Below are 23,218 nucleotides of genomic sequence, written 5' to 3'. Positions count from 1 at the left end.
AGGACTGAGACAATTGAATAACCCGGATGGAGGTGCGGCCATTTTGTCCCAGTTCAGAATGTGACCGCCTTTCCTATCTTGACTTAGAATATGTATAGTCAACAACAAACTGGACACAGTCTATGTGCTATCTTGCAGTCTCTGATTATCAACAGGATCAGACCGAACCCAGATCTAGCGGTTTACTGTATGTCACAACAGAGAAATCCCTGTGAGTATGACAGGTTTGTTTTTGCACAATTAGTTTAACAGCATCATGTTCTACGCCGGTTTTACCAATATTTCAGCAGCAATATCACGGGGGATAAAATTGAAGGGCGTCACACATAACAGGCATCAGCAGAGTTAAACTCTAGTCATCTGGTGACGGTAAGCTATCCTCTCCCGTTTTGACTGTAATTCTTCAGTGTCTCGGAAAACACGATCGCATCGCACTCCCTGGAGGAACTAAACATCGACCACTTTATGATGTTGTTGTGATGTCGATGGATAGTTCGGTTGTGGCGGATTGTCCGTTTATCAAAATCGTTTTCATCAATATCACTTCGTATTATACCCGGTCTTCAGCAACCCATGCTTCTCGTAAGAGGCGAGTGACGGGAACGAGTGGTCAGACTTGCTGACTTGGTTGATGCATGTCATCGTATCCCATTTACGTGAACCGATGCTCATGATACCTGTCTCTGGATTGTCTGGTCTGGACTCGATTATTTACTGCCGTCCTAAAAGATGGAATATTGCTGAGTGCGGCGTTAAACATTTAGAAGTATTGTCCTTTTAATAATAAACTGAAGGGCCAAAGAAAGTTTACCGAGTTTTTTTATGTTAGTGAAAAGTAAAAGATTTGATGTTGTCCAATTTAATTTAATTGTCTGTTTAACCATCACTCAGTCCTGCAACAGTCTGTCACAAGTTATCTGTGGCTGGGTATTTTTGTGTTAAACTAAAATGGTTCAGTGAAGACTGGGGTAAGAAATGAATTTGCAACAACATGACCCCTACCATGTTTAAAATGTTGTAAATTTGTGCCGAAAAAAGCAAATGTATAGATTCTCAAAAATAAGATGTCTGATATACCCATCAGCAGTTGTGTATTTTGCGATTTATTTTCTATTTTTAAAACGTTTCACATCAAATGATACTTTAAAAAAAATGTAGAAGTATTCTTACTAAGCGCCAGGACAGTTCACTTTAATATAATATCGCTCCCTGAAGATATTTTCATTTTCATGATAAAAACAACTGCTCCTCCGTTTACGTAATATCGACGGTCGGATTCCGCTATTTTCGCTTAACCTTGAATTATACATAGTTTTACACATAAAGTATAACAGAAATACCTTTTTACCTGTGTGGTATGTACGTTTTTACTACGTCAGAAATCGAAATATCTGCCAAATAAGTACAAAGGTTACCACGAAGTGTCTTGCCATTGTTTCAGAAACTTGACAAGGGAAATTGTACCATGTGCTCAACATGTTCTTTTGTAGGTGTTAGTGTTTGTGTCAGGATCTAATGCTCGTTTGGTTGGTCGGGTAGCCTAGTGGTTAAAGCATTCGCTCGTCACGTCGAAGACTCGGGTTCGATTCCCGACATGGGTACAATGTGTGAAGCCCATTTCTGGTGTCCCCCGCCGTGATATAGCTGGAATATTGTTAAATGCGGCGTGAAACCATACTTGCTTACTCACTCACTCTAATGCTCGTTAGTTAATCCAAACGTCGCCTCGATTATAGCTGCTGGACTGTCGGCACTACACGAATGGCAGTGATTTCACCAAAATGGTAAAGTATCTAACACATATTTTTCAACCAGTTTATGAAGAAAATTTTATGGATTTCTTTCAGAAATCCCCGCCATGACGTGGAGGGTTGCCATCGTTACCTGTATTGCCGGACTGATCTCTTCAGCGGTAACATCACCAAAGAAGGGCATCGGCATCAGCATGAAGCACTACCACTGCAACGACACGCAGACACTGTCTGACATCAGCTGGTGGTACTTGTGCTGTGGCCTATTTTAGCTTTTCATAACCTTGACTTAAATAGTACAACGCACATTAAGTGCCACGATGGTGGTTAAAAGTAACGGTTAAGAACCGACCATGTGATATTGTGTTGGGTAAATTGAAAATTTTATTATAAATTGTATATTTATATACTTATCCTATCTCACACTATGCATCTCTCTTTCTTCTTTCGATTCTGAGTGGAAACGTATCTGAAATAAAAGTTTCCAGCTTCTAAAGTTAATTAACCCTGTCATACCTCACATCGTCACGGTCACCTCCCAGATCTGGGTCATGCGCGCTATGCATGCTGGTTGACCTTCTTGCACTGATCACGTGTCTATCCCAGTCAACTCATTCTCTTTCAAGAGCATATAGACTAAGGAATTGCGATGTGGGGATGGACGGGTGGGCATATAACGTGTGAGATAGGATAAGTATATAAATATACAATTTATAATAAAAATTTCAAATTTTTAAACTTATCCTATCTCACACTATGCATTTTATCCCACGGTTGGATGGTGGGGCGCAACTCCCTTGTCTATAGATCACAACCGTAGGATATTTACGAGGAAGCTGGAACTTAACAGTGGTACAATACTTAATACAGTAACACAGTTAAGTGTCGTAAGACAACAAAAAACAACAACTCGTAGACAGGATAAGAAGAACACTCTCAAAGAATGTTGAGATCCTGATACGTGAACAACTGAAACACAATAAGTCGGGTACAACATGTGTAACATGTTCAAACGTAATCAAGCGTAATCGCATGTCTAAAACGAACGAGTACGACTTATATTCGAGAGAGTATACATCCAGTCGTCGAATCTACAAGACGCGGTATTCCTATCTCCAGAGGACGATAGGTTGGACCCGCTCGGCATCTCTTTTATCGCTTCGTCAAACCCTCAATCATGTCAGTGATTGAATCGATGGGTAAAAAACGAGAAGAGGAAACGATCAACAATATCCACAAAAGGATCATCAATCCGTTACTCAACACACATACCTAAAGTAGAGGTGTTTGAAATTAGGGATCGGGACACCGAAATCGGCCGCGTCTAATGACGACTTCGAGTTGAAGACCAAGATCTCTACAGACGAGTGATTATACCCTCCAATCGGATACTCAGTCTGGGAAGCCCGAATGAATACAATAAACACCAATAATCATGACAAATGTTTATTATAAATAGAGATGGGTGTAATGTAATGAAAATCTGGTTATACATCTCCCTATCTGCGCAGGTGTGTCTTTGAGATCTGTTGTGCGAGTACCAAGGGTCCAAACTGGTGAAGGCCTTGAACGTCCGTCACTGAGATGTCTCGGAGGTAATGGGAAGCAAACACGGTATCGGATTTCCAAAAACATCCCTCCATAATTGCGGTCAAGGAGCAATTACTGTGAAGTGCCATGGTGGAAGCGACAGCACGGGTTTCGTGAGGATTAGATGCGACTGGAGCAGGTAGGCCAGCGAAGGTGTAGGCTCGAAGGATCACTGAGCGTATCCAAAACGAGTTTGTGGTACGGGATACCTCCGTAGTAGCTGCCGCAGAGAGCGGGATGAATAACCTCTTACGTAATCGACGATGTGGTTTCGCCGCTTCCAGATAGATTCGAAGTGCACGTACCGGACACAACGATATGTCTTCGTCAGGGTTTAAGAGGGCAGTCAACGGTGGGATACTGAATAGTCGATCGGGTTGACCAGGGAGTTGATTTTTGGCGATGAAATCCCATCGTAGTCCCAAAAATACTTTCCCATGTGCAGTTCGTTCGTAACGCACTCTGTTGACGTCTAAAGCGTGAATTTCACTCACTCGAGCCGCCGTTGCAAGGGCCAGAAGGAAAACTGTCTTCAAAGAAATGTGTTCGAAATCTTTCTCGGCGAGAGGTTCGTACTCGGCCGACGTTACACTGCAAACACGAAAACGTCGTTTTTTTCCGTATATGGTCATTGGACGGAAAAACGACGTTATTTGGACGTTTTCAAACCATCGTTTTTCCGTCCAAATAACGTCGTTATTTGACATCGGAATTTACTGGGAGAGAACGATAGCGTTAAGCTCCTCCCTTTCTTGATTGACATTGTCAATCAAGCAACAGCGTCTACCGGTATTTCTACTTCTCAGATTTCATTGGTCAGTCCCCGCGTGTTAGATTACAGGCCCGCGTTTGACGCTGCACTCGAAGCGCTTAGCGGAAGTACTGAAATCAATCGTTCTGCGCATGCGGATTACTTAATGCCTTGACCAAATTTTCCGTTCTGTGCATGCGCGATTTCGCGTATTGTTTCCTAGATTTAATGTCACCACTATTTGACAATGGTTCATAAACACAGTCACGTGAAGGTTCGGAATCGTAACGAGTAACTCCATTTAAATTGAAGAGGATCCCAAGTGATATGGGAGATTCCAAGATGAAACTATTCTATGGCTATCTAGGCTGCCACCCAAACCGATCTAAACGGGACCCGATAGCTTATTGTATGCTATATAGTCATATGGAAGTGGACAAGAACTATGCATTGTATTCCGGCCGATTGTTCTTGCATTTACTTATAAGTCAGGAAAATGGACTTAAAAGGGGAGTTGTTGAATGTAATTATTTTAATTATTAAATGTTGCCTATACACTAATCTGGACGAACTTCTCATTGTTCTGTTTATGTCATCCTATATACTATTAGTATGTTACCGTTCTAAAGTCAACCTCTCACATAACATTATATTGTTCATAGTATCAAAGTTTAATCAACAATATCAAGAGCAGCGATATAAACCACTGAAACACCCAAACACAAGGCTGTTATCAAGCGCTAGTGCAGACGTGATGCATCGTAAAAACTGTATCGTGATGTCTTCAGAAATACAATTATACTACGAGATAGTACGGCTAACGCTGACTCACCGGTGGAACAAAGACAATATCGCTAATACAGATATAACGTATTTGAATGTTAATACTAAAGACAAACAATCATTATTTTTGCAGTGACGATATAACACTTATACACGTTTATTGTTAACTTTCATCAGTTTTGCTCTTCATTTTAATAACTTTGTTTTCACATATACATGTTGCAATACCCGACAAGCATGTTATACATAATTATGGGGCAGTTTTCAATCTTGTACTGACTTACTCTGGTGTTAATGAGCGAAGTTTATTGGCTTGTGTGTAAAACCCCGTTTTTCTGGTAATCCTATTATTACTTAGTTTATTTCTATCTAATGACACCCTGTTCTCTGGATCAAGGCTCCGTGACTATCCATAACAATTAAGATGAACATTCAGTTCAAGTAAATGAATGAGTTTGTTTTGACGCTACAGTCAGTCAAAAAACCAATGCTGTGAGGTTTGATAACACACTTCTACCAGGTCGAACATCGTGGATCCTCATTTTCTGCCTAAAGAGAATCATAATAGTTCATATGCTAATCCATCTGCGAATACCCTTCCACTCAAGATGACCTTACTTGTTGCTAAATCTATCATCTACCCCCCCCCAATCCTACCCCCACGCCCCCGCCCCCGCCCGCACCCCCCACACGCACGCACGCACGCACGCACGCACGCACGCACGCACGCACGCACACACACACACACACACACACAAACAACTGACCTAAATAACCTGGACAGGAAATACTGCTGATAGCCTCTGGTCAACTCAGCCGCGCCACCGCAGAATGTTCGTCCAACTCTGCAGGGGGCATTCTCAGTGGCTTCAAAAGCGCTGAAATGTTTTCGCCTTGCATCCAAGATGGTGGACAAGTGAAATCGTATGAAATTTGGATATTTTATGTCCTATCTCTTTTTTGATTACCGAATAAAGTCAATTCACAGTTACACGGTTGTGAAGAAGCTTACAACTTTATAAGACTTATTCATCTCATTCCAAAAAAACTACTCGCGCTCACATAAAGTTTTAGTTATTATGTCACTGTTTTATTTCTCAAAAAATATATTACATGTTCAACAATAACAATTAAGGTGAACATTCAATTTCCGATATAAGTAAAATGAATAAGTGTGTTTTACGCCACAATCAGTCAAAGACCAACGTTGTCCGGTCTGATGACACACAATCTACCAGGTAGCACATTGTGTACACCCTATCCCCATTGAAGTCTCCACTGTGGGTATTCCTGGGGACGAAAAGGCCCCATGTACCTAGGAATTTCATCAATACATTCATGCGCGGCATTCTCTGCCTAAAGAAGATCATATAGTTAACATGCTAATCCAACTCGAACTACCATCCCGCTCAAGATGAATGTTTTATGTAACATCTAACAGGCCCACATTTACGCACGCACGCACGCACGCACGCACGCACGCACGCACGCGCACACACATATTTGGATTTACCAATCCCTGAATTGAGAAGACGTGCGTTACGAAGCTCCTCCAAGTCATCATCAATATCCGTATATGTCTGTGATATCATTACCCATCCAAAGCCGAATATACATTTATTGTGTTTTCTTGACAACAAATGTCATAATTGGGATAACACTTTCTGAGTTAAGTACAGATTCTCGTACTTTCTTGGGTTGAGTCCCGTCCGGGATTTGAACCCACACTGTGAGTGAGGCACCCAATCGCCAGAACACAAAGTTGGCGATCTAACCCAGCCACTTAAACCAAAAATGTTAGTCCAGATGACGTATACTTTGTGTACTCCTCTGACAAGAGAAAAATGGCACGGCTTCTATGACCGAAAGCTTTGAACCAACAATGCCTTTAAGAAAGTGGTCAACAGTAAAAAACATTATATTTGGATACCACTTTCTCAGTAAACTACATATTTTTAGGGTGGAGATAATAGACGTTGATGGTTGATTATCAATGGACAAATTAAAGCCAAAACTTAACTTATGAATGATTGGTAATGGGAAATGGACAATGGGCAAACGGGAGTCGGGGTAATCAGCGCCATGCCAGTTATCTGTTGCCTTCCCTTGTTGCGTTCCCTTCTTTGCTATCTTTTTACTTTTGTTGTTCTTACAGGTACAAATATATGTTCTCTGCCTCATAGCTTTTAATAATATGCACCTGATGAAGGAGAAAGTATATATTCCGAAACGCAGTGTTCCTTCGTTGACATCCATAAATATTTTTCCTTGTGTGTATCAGTTCTTAATGCCCTTCAAAGACTCAATCTAGCTTTGTTTTTAAATGTGGTGATATTTGCGTAGAATATAATATGGTCATGCCTATATACATTTGGGTCTTTGTCTACATAAGCATTTAGACATACAATTTAGAGCTAAGGACATTGCTAATTCTGCAGGCATGAAGTACACGTCATAGCAAGCTGTGATCTTTATTCATACTTTAGATATCCGTAATGGAGATCTGTAACTGAAGTTTACCGTAATCTTCCGCAACTCTCACCTCCTGACCAGTTGAACGTCTTAGTGCATTCAGATGCCATTGTAAAATTCCAGACTGCCCCTCTTTCTGTGATGTTTTGACGGATGAAATCTATTGCGTTATAATAATCTCTGTTTGCTGATATATAATATGTACATGTTGTAAAATATTTACGATATTTTAAACGTGTAATTCGATACCTATGCAATGCAATGTGAACATAAGTGCGGATGCACGAAGGCGGTTATAGTCATAGTTATACTGCGATGGATGTAGGGGAATGGTAGGGGGTGTATGTCTGTATGAAAGCACGAATACCGATACATGAGGGCGGATATAGTTATAGTTCGATGGATGTTTGGGAATGGTGGGAGGATGGATTATGTATGAAAGCATGCGCATGGATCCATGATGGCTGACGTAGACATAATGGTGGGGAAAGAAGAATGTGATGTGTGTGTGTGTGTGTGTGTGTGTGCGTGCGTGCGTGCGTGCGTGCGTTGTGATACGAGGGTTGGCGAACATGTTGTCAGATGATTGTGTGAGTAAGTTAGGTGGTTGAGGATGTGGCAGGTATGAGTATTGATACATGCAGACTTGGGGTTGGGGGACTGGGTGTGCCTGTACTGAGGTCTTTTGTTTCACTCACTTATAGTGTTTTCTTTCACTCAAATTCTGTTTTACGCATTTTAATGAGTGAAACTGTATCTACCCCAACTACATACGTAGCCATTTTTATGGTGTACAATTCTTCTTCTTCCTCACACACACACACACACACACACACACACACACACACACACACACACACACACACGCATTAATTGTTATATTAAATGTATCTTCGAGAGTCAGTAAGAAACTAGAAATAACTGCCTTTGTTCTGCAAACCTCACCAAGTTTCAGCTTTCGACTCTTCCTTTGTGGACTGAGGTTTCACATTTGTAAAATGATCTCTCTTATCTGTCTGTACCATCAACTTAACTGCCCTCACCCCCTGCAGTTTTCCCGTCCCATATTGCCAAGCAGATGACCCACAAGGAGGAATACCGCCTTCCCTCAGTCCAATGATACTGTGCCTAGCACAATATGTTGGGGATACGTAGCCTTGCTGTGGGCAAACATTTTGTATCAATTTGGCAAACTTTGATATGTAAACAGCAAAAACGGAAAAAATCGGATCCTACTTATTTTGTGGATACCATAACAATAAATCAAGCCAATTGATCGTTTGAGCTGGCATGAATATAAAAAATAATTATCAAGTCGATAGTCATAATTCCCTCTGTTGGTCCCACGTGAAATGTTCTTCATGAATAGAATAGATGGCTGATAGGCGTTCGACCGAATAATATCATTTGCTAACTTCAACTGTTCATCTAATTTCCATGAATGTTTGTTACATAGTTCATATGTTCATGGGCTTCTTCACTGAATGTATAGTGTGGAGGACTACTTCACTTGAGGATAAGTAACATAAATAATGATGATAATTATGATAGTATTGCCATTATTATTCCTGATTATTAAAAAAAAGTTATTATGTTTTCATAGAGAGAGAGAGGTATGGAGATTGTGAGATTATTTTTAGCATCGGAATTGTTAACATAATTCTTAAAGATATTATGTTTTGTTTGTTTGTTGTTAAATGCTGCACTCAGTAACGTAAGGATATTAAAACATTACATTTAGGTTCAGTTGTATTTTTATATTTGTATCATTTTGCAAATGTTACAGAGACCTGATAAGGGATATATAATAATGTATAGTCGCTATTCTTAAAGTAAGAATATGTTAGATTTATCAACCAGAAATATTGCACACAAGAGGATAATCATATTTCATGACACTATTCAACGTCGAAGTCAACGATATTTGTGTATGTTATTGCTACATGACACGGATACGTCATGATAAAGCAATTAGAAATTGGCATTTGATGATATAAGATAGCTACGCGATAAATCACAAAGAACAAAGAAGGAAGCGATATTTATTTCACGATAAAACATTGTGCTATCATGACGTCATTTATTGAGATTCGAACATGCACTCGCAACTTGAAAAGTAAAAATTGTAATTTGACCTTATTTTTGAGAGGTATGTGTCTAGTGAGTTGTTCCCAATAAATGTTGCTGGAGAATCCGAAAGTGAGAGTGATATGACAATCGGTATTGGGAGAAAAGGTACAGATGATTGACGAGAAAATTGTGAGAATATGCGGGACCAAACTCAAATCCTAAAATGGATTTATCTAGCATGGCCGCTGTCGGATTCTATTCCAGGTATCATCATTATTTAAGTACGGGTAAATATTGTAAAGCGGGTATTTTTTCCTAATTTAACACCCTCAAAGAGGCTGTAAGTAATGTTGATATCTCATATAGAAATAAACGAGTCTCGGTCGTTGTTTATCGTACAATAAACAACTCCCACTCGTCGTTTGTTTCTTAATTACATGACCATATACACTAACATTATATCTTTTCATGTTTATCGGTCAACAAAAGCGTCATAAGCATTTCCATTATCATGAGAAACCCTTGCCAAATGTAGCGCCAACTGCACCATTGCGACAACATCAGGAGCATGTTTCATGATTCATCATAATAAATGATGACATTGGATGCTCGCAAAAACGCGAGCTCATTCCGATCCACTAGTGGCACTCGCCACAAACACATCCAAAGGCAAGCCAATTGTTCACCCGAAAAGGCAGAGAATTGCATCTGACATCATTTTTGTCATTGATACGTCAAACCTGGAAATGCCGTCTACACGTCCAACACAAAGCCCAAGCCAGGACCCAAATCCTTCAAACCCGGCCAAAGTTCTGTTAATTACATACATTTCCCCCTAACCTTAAATAATCTATACTAGTTCTGAAGTAAATCGTATTTACCCGTATGAATCGTCTTATGTTATTTATTGCCGATAAACAGAATATGCACACTTTCTGAAAGTACTGTGTGATAAGTCACGCACCAAACCTATACTCTCGATATACATGCTGCTCTTACTTAAAAAAGAATATTGGGTTAACAAGATACGTATATTAAAGTACCATGCTTTCCTGATGTGCTCTCATTCTAATTTGAAATAATGGCATAAATAGTTACCACTCATCTTTCAATATTTTTCAAGGTTGGGTTAATCACGAACATATATGAATATGTACAACATCTATACTTACTTATCTTTATACTTAAATACATCAGGTTTGTCTGTCATAAGACCCCGAAACAAATATGTCCAACACAGCCCAATAGTTTGCTCTTGGCTCCTTGTTCTTATGTTTTATAAGTATTGTTTAAATAACTGTTTTTTTTCTGTAAAATATGTTCATTTCAGAAATTAGATGTTATTCTAGCATTAGGTCTGTGGTACGTTTACTACATCAGCATTACATTAAAACGATATTACATTATATAAATCCATACAGAGGAAATGCTTAACATTTATCTTTTAAGGAAGAGTGCAGGACGCTTTATACATATAAATGTGGACCTATATGTATGGACATTTGGATGATACAGATATACCTCCTTAAAGATAGTGTTCGTAGATGACTGTAGAAAATGGAATAATTATGTGAGTAATCGGGTTAATACCACGTTCAGCAATATTTAGCCATATTGCGATATTGGTTTCCAACATACACGACGGACCATGAAATTATGACTTGAATTTGGACCTGGCTTTCTGGTGTGATGTAACACCCCAGAATCTCCGGTAGAAAAAGGGCTCAAAGCACGAATTGAGATCACGAGATGATACTGATGTATGCATCTGGATATATATTTACGTAGTATTACTACCTTAATTCATCAGTATATATGTATTTTGCATAAAAGGATATTATAGGATCGACGCTGACATGCGCATATAACCTATTCACCAGTGCTGTAATATTTCATTTCTTCTGACACATATCGACACGAGAAATTATATTTAAATTTAAAAGGAGCCCAAGTGGGATAGAAATTTGAGTCTGAACCTGTTGAACAAGGCTTGTTTCATTTTGGGCTATAGCATTGCCGCAAGGCCTGGGCGGAAGGGAACACCTGTTTGCATCCATCAGATACCAATCACAACTTCTCTCTCCAAACGAAAACAAAATACGAAAAATGTCGGAAGTGTATCCTTCTAATTTTCTATTTAGATACATGTTTTAACTTTAAAGTAATTATATGTATCTCATGTATAATTGGTATCTGTGATGCTGGTACCGTTTTGTTGCCATTGTGTAGCTTTTGTGGAGTTATTATGAATATCAAATACATGCCTTGAAATATGGACTTGTGAAAGAACTCATCATTGAATCATTTGCATTTAAATTAATGCATATACCATTTACTTGGCGTGTATGGACATATTATCCATCTACTTATACACACTTATTATGGACATATACAGAATTTCATTGTACCTTATTATTTAAAAAAATACCCGTGAACAACCCATGCTTGTGCGAAGGCGACTTGGCTCGCTTACTTGGTTGATGCATGTCATAGTATCCCAAATGCGTAGATCGGTGCTCTTGATGATAATGACTAAATTGTTTGGTCCAGACTGGATTATTTACGAACCGCCGTCATATAGCTGGTATATTGCTGAGTGCGGCGTTAAACAACAAACAATCAAACAAAATCTATATAATTATTAAACACCATCCAACAATGAGAAATTAAACTTATATTTTCTAAATATTCTGTTATATTTATAACATAATTTGATTCATAATTTAATTTTTGCGTTGCTTTCTTCCCTGTCATTCAATGTGCATGTACAAACCCCTAAACTTTTAATATTTCATTTTTCATAAATGGCTACGTTAGTGCGTTGCCTAGATCTCTCGTTACCTACTCATAAGAATAGATTAAAATAATTTGTTTTACTGTCATATTGCTGTTTATCTAATTCATAATACGAAATTGATAATTCATTTATAATAGTATAGATCATATTCGTGTATATCACTATCTGATGCTAAGGTTTTATTTCAGAAAATATAATTAATTCAAAATGTAGAAAGATACACAATTTGCCATTATTTGACTTTTAAACTGTACAAAGTATGATATAATGATCAGAATGCCTGTAACGGATAGTATTTAAGAAAGAAATATTTGTCGAGAAGTCCCATTTTTCAGATATAGTAGTATTATTGCATATCTCCAGAGAGAGGTTTACATTGTAGTTCTCATTATTTGTGGATAATTCAAAAAGCAACATCGAAAATATATATGCTACCATGACGAAAGAATACAGAGTATACATAACTCGCAATTCTATATATTCAGCAAACAGCCCAAAACCGAAACTCCACAACATATCCGATTACACTGATTAAGGCTGTCCCAGTTCTCCATGCGATACTGACGCCCGTTCGTCTCCCAGACCATACAGAATAAATTTAAAAGGAATCCAGCTCAAGTCTAGAACGATTTGGCAAGCCTAGATTGCCTTAATTCTATCCATGAAAGTAAGCATTAATAAAAAAATATTGTTCTTGTCTGCTTCAGATTATATTTTGTAGATACTTATTTTAACTAGGAAAATTGTACTGACACCGGCGCTGTCCCTATTGAAGCTTTCCATAAGAATTTCGAATTGCCGTCCATTGTTCGATGTCAATACATCGATGACAAGTGAGGATATCATAAAGTAATCGTTGATGCCGCGCTACACTTTGATACAAATTATAATCAAGTTGACTGGTGTGTACATTACTACAGTGGACATGTACATGATCATGCCCTAATAATCAAATGCCGTAATGTCAAATACTAATTTATTATTGTGTGATGAATTTAACTGGATCAGTGGTAACATGTGATATTAATAGTCCATCAATTTCTTTCCTGGTTGGTCCATCCATGTCTACAAAATGAAAATAATACAATTAAAATGGAGCAGAGAACAATTCTTAATTTCAGGCTAGAGCTGTGGAAATCTAGACTTTCCCAATCATTATAGACTTGGGTTGGTCTCTTGTTTTACATTATTCTCTTGGGTCAACGTCACAGCTCATACCATACACTAACAAGACCAGCTTGCCCCCCGCCGGAGCTCCCGGATTTTGGTTATATCATCTAACATGGCCAACTCTGCTCTTAAGTAAACAAGAACCTAATCAGCGAGTGGTCCTTTATCATCCCCATGTGGCTGCTTATAAAAATCTGATATCTTTTCCCAAAGACCTGGTTAATAATATATTTTCTGCTGAATATTCGAAACAAATAGAGTGAGTTGGTACTACATGTACATATGTATACGGTTCTATTTTAAATGACTGCAGCGCTCCATTATGAAAACAATTTGTTTTAACGCCGCTCTCAGCAGTATTCCAGTGATATATGACGGCGGTCTGTTGTATATGAAATATATGCAAATTGAATCTTGAATCTTGAAAGTTGTAACATTTCTACAAATAAGTATCACATGCAGTATACAGTATATCAACTGCAATACACTGTATACATCAGTATACAGTGTGTCGCGAGCTCTGCGCTGGGCTGGAGCACACATTTCCTACACCTCTCCCTTCGGCAAACACATCACGAGGGTTGCAACGAGGTCACAGGTCAGGCGTGCACTCGTCAGTTGCCTAATACGGTCAAGAGTAAGATCAAAAGAGCGACAATGCGAACACGCGACAATGCGACAAATGGCTTTTGTTAATTTTGACACGTTTTGCTTGTTTTTGTAAAGGCGTCAATGCGACAATGCGACAACGAGACAATGTCCCTTCCATAGTAATCCGTGCAAATATAACTTAGTAATGAAATAGAAGTCTGACATGCCAGTTAAAAGATAGAGTGTTGCAGCTTCTGATTTCATAGATCTTCAAGAAGGGTTATCAATAATGGGATGGGTGATGAGTTCAACTGCATACGCTGTGATTAACAATAATGCTCCGAGTCAATACATTTTGTCAAATGTATTACATGTATTACGTGAATGAACATATTGTTTATACTCGTCGATGTTTTTGACGGACAAAATAATTTACATGCTCGGTAAAACTGAGGACGGGCATCATTGTGTTTTTCCGTGCTTTGTTCAGGTGAACAATTGACTTGTCCTTGCATGTGTTTGTGACGGGTGCCACTTGTGTGGCAGGATACGCTCACCTTTTCCCGAACACCCATTGGATGACCTGAACCACTTCGGATTTTTATCCCACATCAGTCTGATACACCATGATATAACTGAAATACTGAAATACTGTACAGTTGAAAATGATGTTTAATGCGATTACCGTAGTGTGTTACTGCAACTGTTCATATTTTGTGGAGTGATGTTATGTAATATGTAAAAGAAAGCATATTCAATTATCCAATTGATTTGAATAGAATATACTTGCGTCAGTGTATTTTATTAACGCCCCAAATCGTAATTTAAACACATAAAATAACAGATCACGCATGGTGCCTTGACTTACTACTAGATTTAATGGGCCACCCCGGAATAAAATAGTTCCCCCCAAAGCGAGGAACATATGTTTTAGTATGTTTACAAGAAATATATTCCAAACAATATCCTTTTCTGTAAATTGTCACTGCGACAGTTTGGATTTTTTCCCGTGTTTTTTCTCTCTGGGATGGGTTGTAGCGAGGGTATCCTTAAATGGGCTTGCAACCACGCTTCTGTATGAATTCGTACCAGGGAATTCCAAGGGTTTTCCCCAGGAATGTGGAAGTAGTCAGTGTTTACGCCTTTTCAAGAATAGAGTCACGTGAAGAACGTCATGTGACCGACCTCGTGTCCAAGTCGTATATCTTGTTAACTTCACATTAAAAAATTAGTTATTGTTATAACCAAATGAAACACAACCCATTATCCGATAGGGCTAACTGTACATAGCCGTTACCACAATGTAACATTGTTTGGTTTGACTTCTTGGCGCATGTCTGAATTCCATTAACATGTAACATATCCTAAAACTAGCTTATCAGCAAATCTCGCTGCACTGCGCGCGACAGATACTAGAGCAAGGCATGCCAGAAATACGAAACCTAAAGCTTCCGAAAGGAAGCCTTGGACATCACGTGCGTCGGGGGACCAGCGCCATCTTATTGGCCGTTAACAGTTGTACAAGGCGGAGCAAAAAGCATCGTTTTTCCGTCCATTTTACGCTTGAAAAACTCGACCCTTTTCTGGACACTTTCTAGACGCTGACCAATTAATCAATTTTAATGAATTTTTAGTCGTATTTCCGTCCAATGACCATATACGGAAAAAAACGACGTTTTCGTGTTTGCAGTGTTAGATGGCGAAGTATGATGTTTAGATCCCAAGTTGGTGGTCGAAAACGTGATGTTTGGTCCGCCAACTTGTACGATCTGATCAATGATTGTAATTCGGCGATTGTTGAAATCTTAGTGCCCGTTGTAGTTGCGATGACAGAATTGATCGCAGCTAAATAGGTAGCTAGAGTCGAACCTTTTAGTTTACGAGATGATCGAAGATAGTGAAGGTATTCAGCAATTTGTTGCGGGGATGCCGTGGCAGGTGTGGAAATGCCTTCAAATTCAAATGCCTTCCATTTATGGTCATATAGTGCTTTAGTAGATGACCTGTGCGCCCCCGCAATGGTCTTGGCCACTCGTTCAGAATAACCCTTAGCTATCAATGATTTCTGTAAATGCGCCAAACGCATAGATTGAGGGTTGTTGGCGACGGATGACGGAGCTGAGAGTGTGGTTGATGCAGAAGATCGTCCCTTAGAGGTAGATGGTAAAACTTTCTGTCTGCGAGACGGATGAGCGGTATGAACCAACTGCGTGTTGGCCAGTAGGGCGCGACCAAAAGTAGAGTGAGGCGATTGGTCGTTGAAATCTTCTGTAGAACCCGATGTAGAATGCCGGTTGGGGGAAAGGCGTAAGCATGTAGTCCTTCCCATGGGATTGCTAACGCATCGTGGTCCCAGGCTAGGGGGTCTGGGATAGGAGATACGAACCGGGATAGCTGAGTATTGAAGCGGGTTGCGAAGAGGTCGACGTCTGGGCACGGAAATAACTGGCAAATCCACTGAAAAATCACAGGATGTAGACGCCATTCCGTGGGAGATGGTTTGTCGGGTCGGGACAGGGAGTCGGCTATGACGTTGGCGATGCCAGGAATATGTCTCGCTCGAACTTGAATGTTGAGTGAGTCGATCATTTCTAATGACCACCGCCCTGCCACGTGTAGGTCTTGGCAATGAGCTCCCCATCAGACGGTTGAGGCGTCGACGAACAGGTGGAGGGTCGGGCTGAATGGTTGCAAGGAGACTCCTTCGCAGACATTTGATGGAGTTAACCACCATTTGAGGTGTGGGTGTAGATGGTTTGGAAGAGATATTAGAACCTGACAATCGTCGTCCTGAAGGAAGGGCTTGAGGAAGCACTGGATTGGCCGTAAGTGAAGTTGACCTCTCTTGGTGAGGGCTTGTGCTGATGTTAGGAGACCGAGAAGTTGTTGCCATTGATGTAAGGAAATTGGCTGTTTGAGTGCCAATGGAACGAGGCGTTGGATTTTCTCCCAACGATCTTGGGGTACAAACATCTTGCCCAGACTCGTGTCGAAGAGGGCTCCGATGAACTGGAGACGTTGTGTTGGAATAGTTTCGGACTTTTTTGGGTTGATGATCCAACCTAGTTGATGAAGTAGGCGTTGAGAGAAATCGAGGTGATGAAGTAGAGTGTTCGAATCCTTGTTGGCTTGAATACAGTCGTCGATGTACGTTTCGAAGACGATGCCTCGAGTGTGTAGGAACTTGACGATGGGTTTTGTGAGGCGAGTAAATAGCCACGGGGCCGAAGAAATTCCAAATGGGAGCACTCGCCATTGGTAGTGTTGGCCTAGGAACACAAACCGAAGAAAATGGCGGTGCTCTGGCAGGATAGGGACGTGTAAGTACGCGTCTTGTATATCTAGGCTGATCATGAAGTCGCCGGGATGAATAATCGTTCGTAGTAGAGCGATTGATGTCATGCGAAAGTGTGGAGGAGCCTCTAGGTATAGTTTGTTGAAGGTTTTCATGTTGAAGATGAGACGTAGTTGAGGACTGTTTTTCTTGGGAACCAGAAAAATTGGAGAATAGAACCCTGGTGTCATTGGCTGAGTGCCCAGACACTCTATTGCGTTCTTTACAAGTAACGTGTTTATGGTGTCTATGAGAACTGGAAGTTGTTTGGCTGGATACAGATGTTGAGGCGGTTTGCACGTCGTCGGAGGTGTGGTGGCAAGAGGTAGAGGATAACCTGTTTGTAGGGGACGAGACACATATGGGTCGTCTAGGATGGTCCAGTTTAAAGCGAACGTGCCTAGTCTTCCGCCTACGGGAGACGAAAAAATCGGAATGGCTGGAGTTGGAAGGTCCCAGTCGTTCTGCTGTTGTAGTGAGTCATTTGTGGTTAGTGTCTCCTGGCTTAGGAGAGTTAGTGTTTCCTTTAGTCCCTGAAAAGGAGACGGTGCGTCCGCCTGATTTCCCTCCTCGCTGATGTTGGCGTCCTCGGCCTGGGCAACGAAAAGAAGCAGACCTATTACTCAAAACTTCTCTAAGGTCTTGTTGAGAAGGAGTAAAGGTTGGTCGTCTTCGGTCTTTCCTTTGTTCTTCCAGTTGATTTTTCTGGAGACGAAGTAAGTCAACAGTGACTTGCAGGGAAGTGTCTCTTTGGACTTCATGGGCGACCTCCTGTATGCGCCCAGCAAAAAGGGAGGGTGTTGACCATGGCATTTGGTACAGCCTGTTCTTAAATTGATCATCCCATGAGCAATGTTGTAACACCCCCCGTCTAAGAAGAGAAGTGATAGATCCCGCATGGTGAGCAAGGAGGTCTAGTATAGCTGTCGTTTTATCCTGGATGAGGGTCACAGCACCTCGAATACAGGATTCTTCCGAGGAAGATGCATGAGCTAGAGCCGACGAAAGTGCTTCAGTTGCTGATAAAATAGTGGAGACCAACGGGAGGGTCCTTCGAACAGTGGTGTCGAGGTGAACGAGATCCCTGTCATCCACTGAAGAAGCTGAGTACGGACGCTTAGGAGCTAATGTTGCGATGTCACCATCTAGTTCGGGAGAAATCGTAGACAAGCCATGAGTCCCTGCATCCGCCAATACAAAGCGTGGAGATTGAAGCCGATCACGAAGACGGCGAAAGGATCCAAATGCTTTGTCTAAATTGGTGGCCATATCCTGTAGGACTGGTCTCGGAGGGAGTGTGATGTTCGGCGACGAGGCTGAAGGCACAACAAATGACGATAAAGTGTCCTCCGTTGAAGTGCTTTTTAACAATTGTAACTTATCTGCTATCCAGATAAGTACAGTGATCGGATCCGCTATGTCGAAGCTCCCAGAAGACGAAGCTGGGGAGGTATAGTGGTCTGATGACTCTGATTCTGGTGGTTGATCCACTGAAAGGGATGTAGTGGGTGTAGATAGAGGTACCGTAGTTGGTACAGCAGGTGCCGGTTGGGGAAGACATGCTGCTGTTACAGCCTGTAACAGAGAACGAATCTGTTCTGCTGGAATAGCAGAAAGTTCGCTTGGGATCCATGATGTAGGGATAGCTTGAGATGGAGCTTGTGATGTTGCAGGAGTCTGTGATTCAGAGGAAACAGGGGGGCGTCGAACCGGAGGTGGCGATGGGGAGCCGGTACGACGAGTAGGTGAAGTAGAACTCTGCCTATCTTTAGGTGAAGGGCATCTACTAACGGTAGCTGATCTGAGTGGTCTATCTCTATGTCGCCGAGGAGAATCCTCATGACGAGAAGAGGAAATGTAGCTTGACCGATAAGGTCTGTAATCTGGATCATGAGGATACCCATGCCATGGAGGGTCGGGATCCCTGTAGTGTGGGTATCGTTCCAACTCATGTGCGTAGGCACTATATGAAGTAGTGTTCCATGGGTAATCACCACGTTCATGAAAATCACAAGTGTGAGGGTAATCTCTTAGTCGAAACTCCGGATGGGTGAGTGAAGGAGAAGATCGAGACATGTAGGATGAATGGCTAATAGACTCGTTGTAGCGTTCATCCTCCGAGCCTAGACGTGATGGGTCTGAATAGTCTCTTCGTGAGACATGATAAGGGGATGAGCGATAATCCGCTCGCCTGTCATAAGACGAGTAACGATCTGTAGGTGAACGTCGCATATTAGGGGAGTATCTCGAATGTCTCCGTTCCTTGGAGGTTTTATGAACTCCCGTGTCCCGTTGAACCTCCTTTGAAGTGTGTCGATACTTAGGAGTCCGTTTGTCCTTCGAAGTTCGGTTCGATGATGTTCGTTGAACCTCAGAGGTTCGACGAGGCTCGAATCTCTTTTGTTTGCCCGAAGATGTACGATTCGAACGTGACTGTCGCACCTCGGGAGTACAGCGACGTTCGGAGGTTCGACGATGTTCGAATGTTCGACGAGGTTCGGATGTTTGACGAGGTTCGGAGGGTCGGTTATGTTCGGAGGTGCGATGAGGTTCGGAGGTTCGATGAGGTTCGGAGGTTCGAGGTTCGGAGGTTCGAGGTTCGGAGGTTCGAGGTTCGGAGGTTCGAGGTTCGGAGGTTCGAAGTTCGGAGGATCGAGGTTCGGAGGCCCGATGTTCGTAGGTTCGAGGTTCGGAGGTTCGGAGGTTCGGGGGTCCAAGTTCGGAGGTTCGGTGTTCGGAGGTTCGGTGTTCGGAGGTTCGAGGTTCGGAAGTACGAAGAACCTTCGATGGTGGGATGTTCGGTGAATCATCTCGGTGTCGAGAGTGAGAAGTCCGTTGGTCCCAGTCTGAATGCCGATCCCCCGATGATTGCACTGAATAAAGTGCACTGACTGTCGATGCTAGTCGATCCCGGGACGAATGTCTATCGTCTTGTGAATCCTCTTTGGAATGGGAGGTTCGTGAACCTTGATCCGATGAGTCGTCATACGACTCCTGGTCTTGAGAGGATCGATCCTGCGAAGATCGTCGTATGGGAGATTTCGAACGACGGACCGAACTTATAGGGTCGACCGAGGTACAAGTACCATGTGTACCCTCCGAAGGTAAAACAGGAGCGAGCTCCATGTTAGTCGTAGAACACGACGAGTCGAAAGTACGAACCTCGGTCGGGTTGGATACGTTGGCTGACGTAAGCCGGTCATCCACACTCGTGTCTAACGAGAGGACTCGTCGAATGTCCGAGTCTCGGGATGTGGAGGGTAGGTTCGGCTTTGAAGGTGGATTCGTGGATACCTTAGACATGTCGTCTGTGAGAAAAGAGTCAGAGACCCCCTCATCGTCTAACGAGATCATTGGACCAGTTTGATCCCTAGTATTCTGGCCCGCCTGTGAGGGTGATCGGGCCGATCTCGCTTTCTTGACCGGTGTTTTCTTGGCTTTCGTGGATTTTTCTGCAGTCTTAGAGAGACGATCTGACACCCGACGCCGACATTTATGCAGGTACAGTTTGAAGGATTCATCTGGTAGATCGGAGCAGAGCTCGCAACGCTCTAATAAACTGCATAATCCACGACAATCCGAACATTGGGCATGAGGGTCGGACGGAGAGAAAACACGTCGGCACAAAGTGCAGACAGGTCTCCGTGTAGACTGCTCGTCCATTATGATGAATAACTATCCCAAACAGGGATATAAGTAAATTTGCAGGCAATTAGACGACAAAAATATGAAGATCGCTTGCAAGCGAAAAGAAAACCTCAAAATGGATTCCTGTAATAACAACACGTCACCACTGCGTGGCGATTTGAAAGAGAATGAGTTGACTGGGATAGACACGTGATCAGTGCAAGAAGGTCAACCAGCATGCATAGCGCGCATGACCCAGATCTGGGAGGTGACCGTGACGATGTGAGGTATGACAGGGTTAATTAACTTTAGAAGCTGGAAACTTTTATTTCAGATACGTTTCCACTCAGAATCGAAAGAAGAAAGAGAGATGCATAGTGTGAGATAGGATAAGTTTAAAAATTGAGTATTTGTTTTTCAGTCTGAAGCATAATTATTTTTATTTTCCAATTTTATTTATATTTTGTTTTATCGATAAAATTCTACGTTTATTCCATAGTTATCAGGAAATTCTTTGATTTAGTTGCTGGTGTCAACATTCTACCAAACAGGCGGGGTCAGTTACTATAGAAGCATACGGCGTCATGACATTCCCACATGACTTCATATCATTCCAGAGTGACGTCGTATTTCTCTGTGATTTGAGGGTGTTAATGAATATTCGAAATCTGGAAAATTGCACATTTGAAACCTCCGGCTAACATCATATGTTTTCATATATACGAATGTTTCCAGACATTTCATTTGGTACCCTGGGGTACTAAAAATTACAGTAGCCTGTAGCCAGAGGTGTCAAATGGTAATATTTCAGGGCATTGAATACTCAATTCCTCTCGACAATCTGAAAACACATACATGTAAATGTATATCTCCTACACAATCATCGGGAAAGCTGTATTTCCGGATAACGAGATGTCAGAGCAACTGTAATAGTATCCCCAGGGGCGTTAAAATTCAAATCACTCACTCACCGACTCACTATCTTGACCTCTCCACGCCAGGTACAGCTGGACTACACAGCACGACAAGGTCCAGGTGATGGGATGCCCGGCCAGAGGGGAGTTTGTACCAATGGTTTGGGGAGCAGGTAATATCGACCATCTTAATATACCGAACTCCGCACACCACGTTCTCGGTTTCAACGAGCCCAACGAGAGACACCAAGGCCACTTGACGCCAAAAGAGGCTGCCTCCCACTGGCATCAAGTGGAGGCTGCGGGTCTGGGCAAATCAATCATCAGCCCCGCTCCAGCCCGATGTAACATTAACAACACCAACTGTCTAATGGAGAACTTTCAATGGCTCGACGAGTTTTTCAAAGAGTGCACTGGCTGTAAAGTCGACTACGTTGCCGTTCACAGCTACACCTGCGGCGTCGACAATGACATGCGGTTCCTGGAGACGGTATACAACCGTTACAAGAAACAGGTCTGGTTGACGGAATTTGCTTGCCCCCACACTACTTCTCTAACCCATGTTGAGAATTACATGAAACTTATTATACCTAGATTAGAACGCGCACCATTTGTGGCTCGCTATGCCTGGTTTGGGAACCGCATTCTCACAGACGACTTGTTCATCCGCAAAGTCAACGCATTGCTCGAGGACGACTTGTCGAAACTGACGGCTCTGGGAAGGCTGTATAATTCCCTTCACTAAAAATTTTAAATGGTTGTGATGTGCTGTTATCTAGATATTTGATTTGAAATGATTGATTTTTTTCAATAAATCAGGAAATGATAACTGTTTTTTTGTATGTTTTTTGTTTGTCATAAAACGCTGAACTCAGCAATATTCCAGTTAAATGACGGCGGCCTGTGAATAATCGAGTCTAAAACAGATAATCCATTGATATAAACAATGATTCACGTCGTCGGGTACGATGACACGCAATCAACCACGTGATCCAGCCTGACCGCCCGATCTATTAAGTTTCCTCTCATTGCCAGCATCACGGTTGCACGTCTGGCCCAGTCGTCTAAGGCGCCGCGATTCGCTGTGCAGAGCAGAGAATGGCTGGGTGTTCAACAGACGAGAAAGACATATCTCTGAACAGCAAGCCGTCGTGCAGTTGACATGAAGACCCATCGCATATCACTGACAAGTGATGCTGCATACTTTGGGAAATCTGATTTTCGAATTGCACACACCAGGCCCAATTCGAAAAGTTCTTGTTTAAGTACAGGGGACCAGTAATGAAACTGGGGTTGTGTAGCTGACTTCAATGCACGCAAGCTTCTGAAAGTGAAATGACCTTCGTTGTTCGTTTCTGTTTCCTTATA

At 41.8% G+C, this 23,218-nt stretch overlaps 1 protein-coding gene across 1 annotated transcript; it reads left to right on the top strand.

The window, feature by feature from the left end:
* Window positions 1-6: 6 nt before the first annotated feature.
* On the top strand, window positions 7-22,679 carry LOC124148065 (alkali-sensitive linkage protein 1-like). Its single transcript, XM_046518996.2, has 3 exons — window positions 7-211; window positions 1,848-1,998; window positions 21,938-22,679. Exons 2-3 carry the CDS (start codon window positions 1,859-1,861, stop codon window positions 22,593-22,595), a joined length of 798 nt encoding a protein of 265 aa, XP_046374952.2. The 5' UTR covers window positions 7-211; window positions 1,848-1,858; the 3' UTR covers window positions 22,596-22,679.
* Window positions 22,680-23,218: the final 539 nt, after the last annotated feature.

Source organism: Haliotis rufescens, unplaced genomic scaffold, assembly GCF_023055435.1.
Source record: "Haliotis rufescens isolate VD_foot unplaced genomic scaffold, xgHalRufe1.0.p SCAF_10, whole genome shotgun sequence".
In the NCBI taxonomy this organism is placed as follows: Eukaryota; Metazoa; Mollusca; class Gastropoda; order Lepetellida; family Haliotidae; genus Haliotis; species Haliotis rufescens.
Note: the sequence above shows the minus strand (reverse complement) of the source record. Positions and strands in the feature narration are given on the sequence as shown.

What these genes read in the sequence shown, in the direction of transcription:
- LOC124148065 (XM_046518996.2), top strand. Translation starts at nt 1,859, where the DNA reads ATGACGTGGAGGGTTGCCATCGTTACCTGTATTGCCGGACTGATCTCT. An exon ending in CTGTCTGACATCAGCTGGTG is followed by an intron (nt 1,999 to 21,937) that starts GTACTTGTGCTG and finishes TCTCCACGCCAG; the next exon opens with GTACAGCTGGACTACACAGC.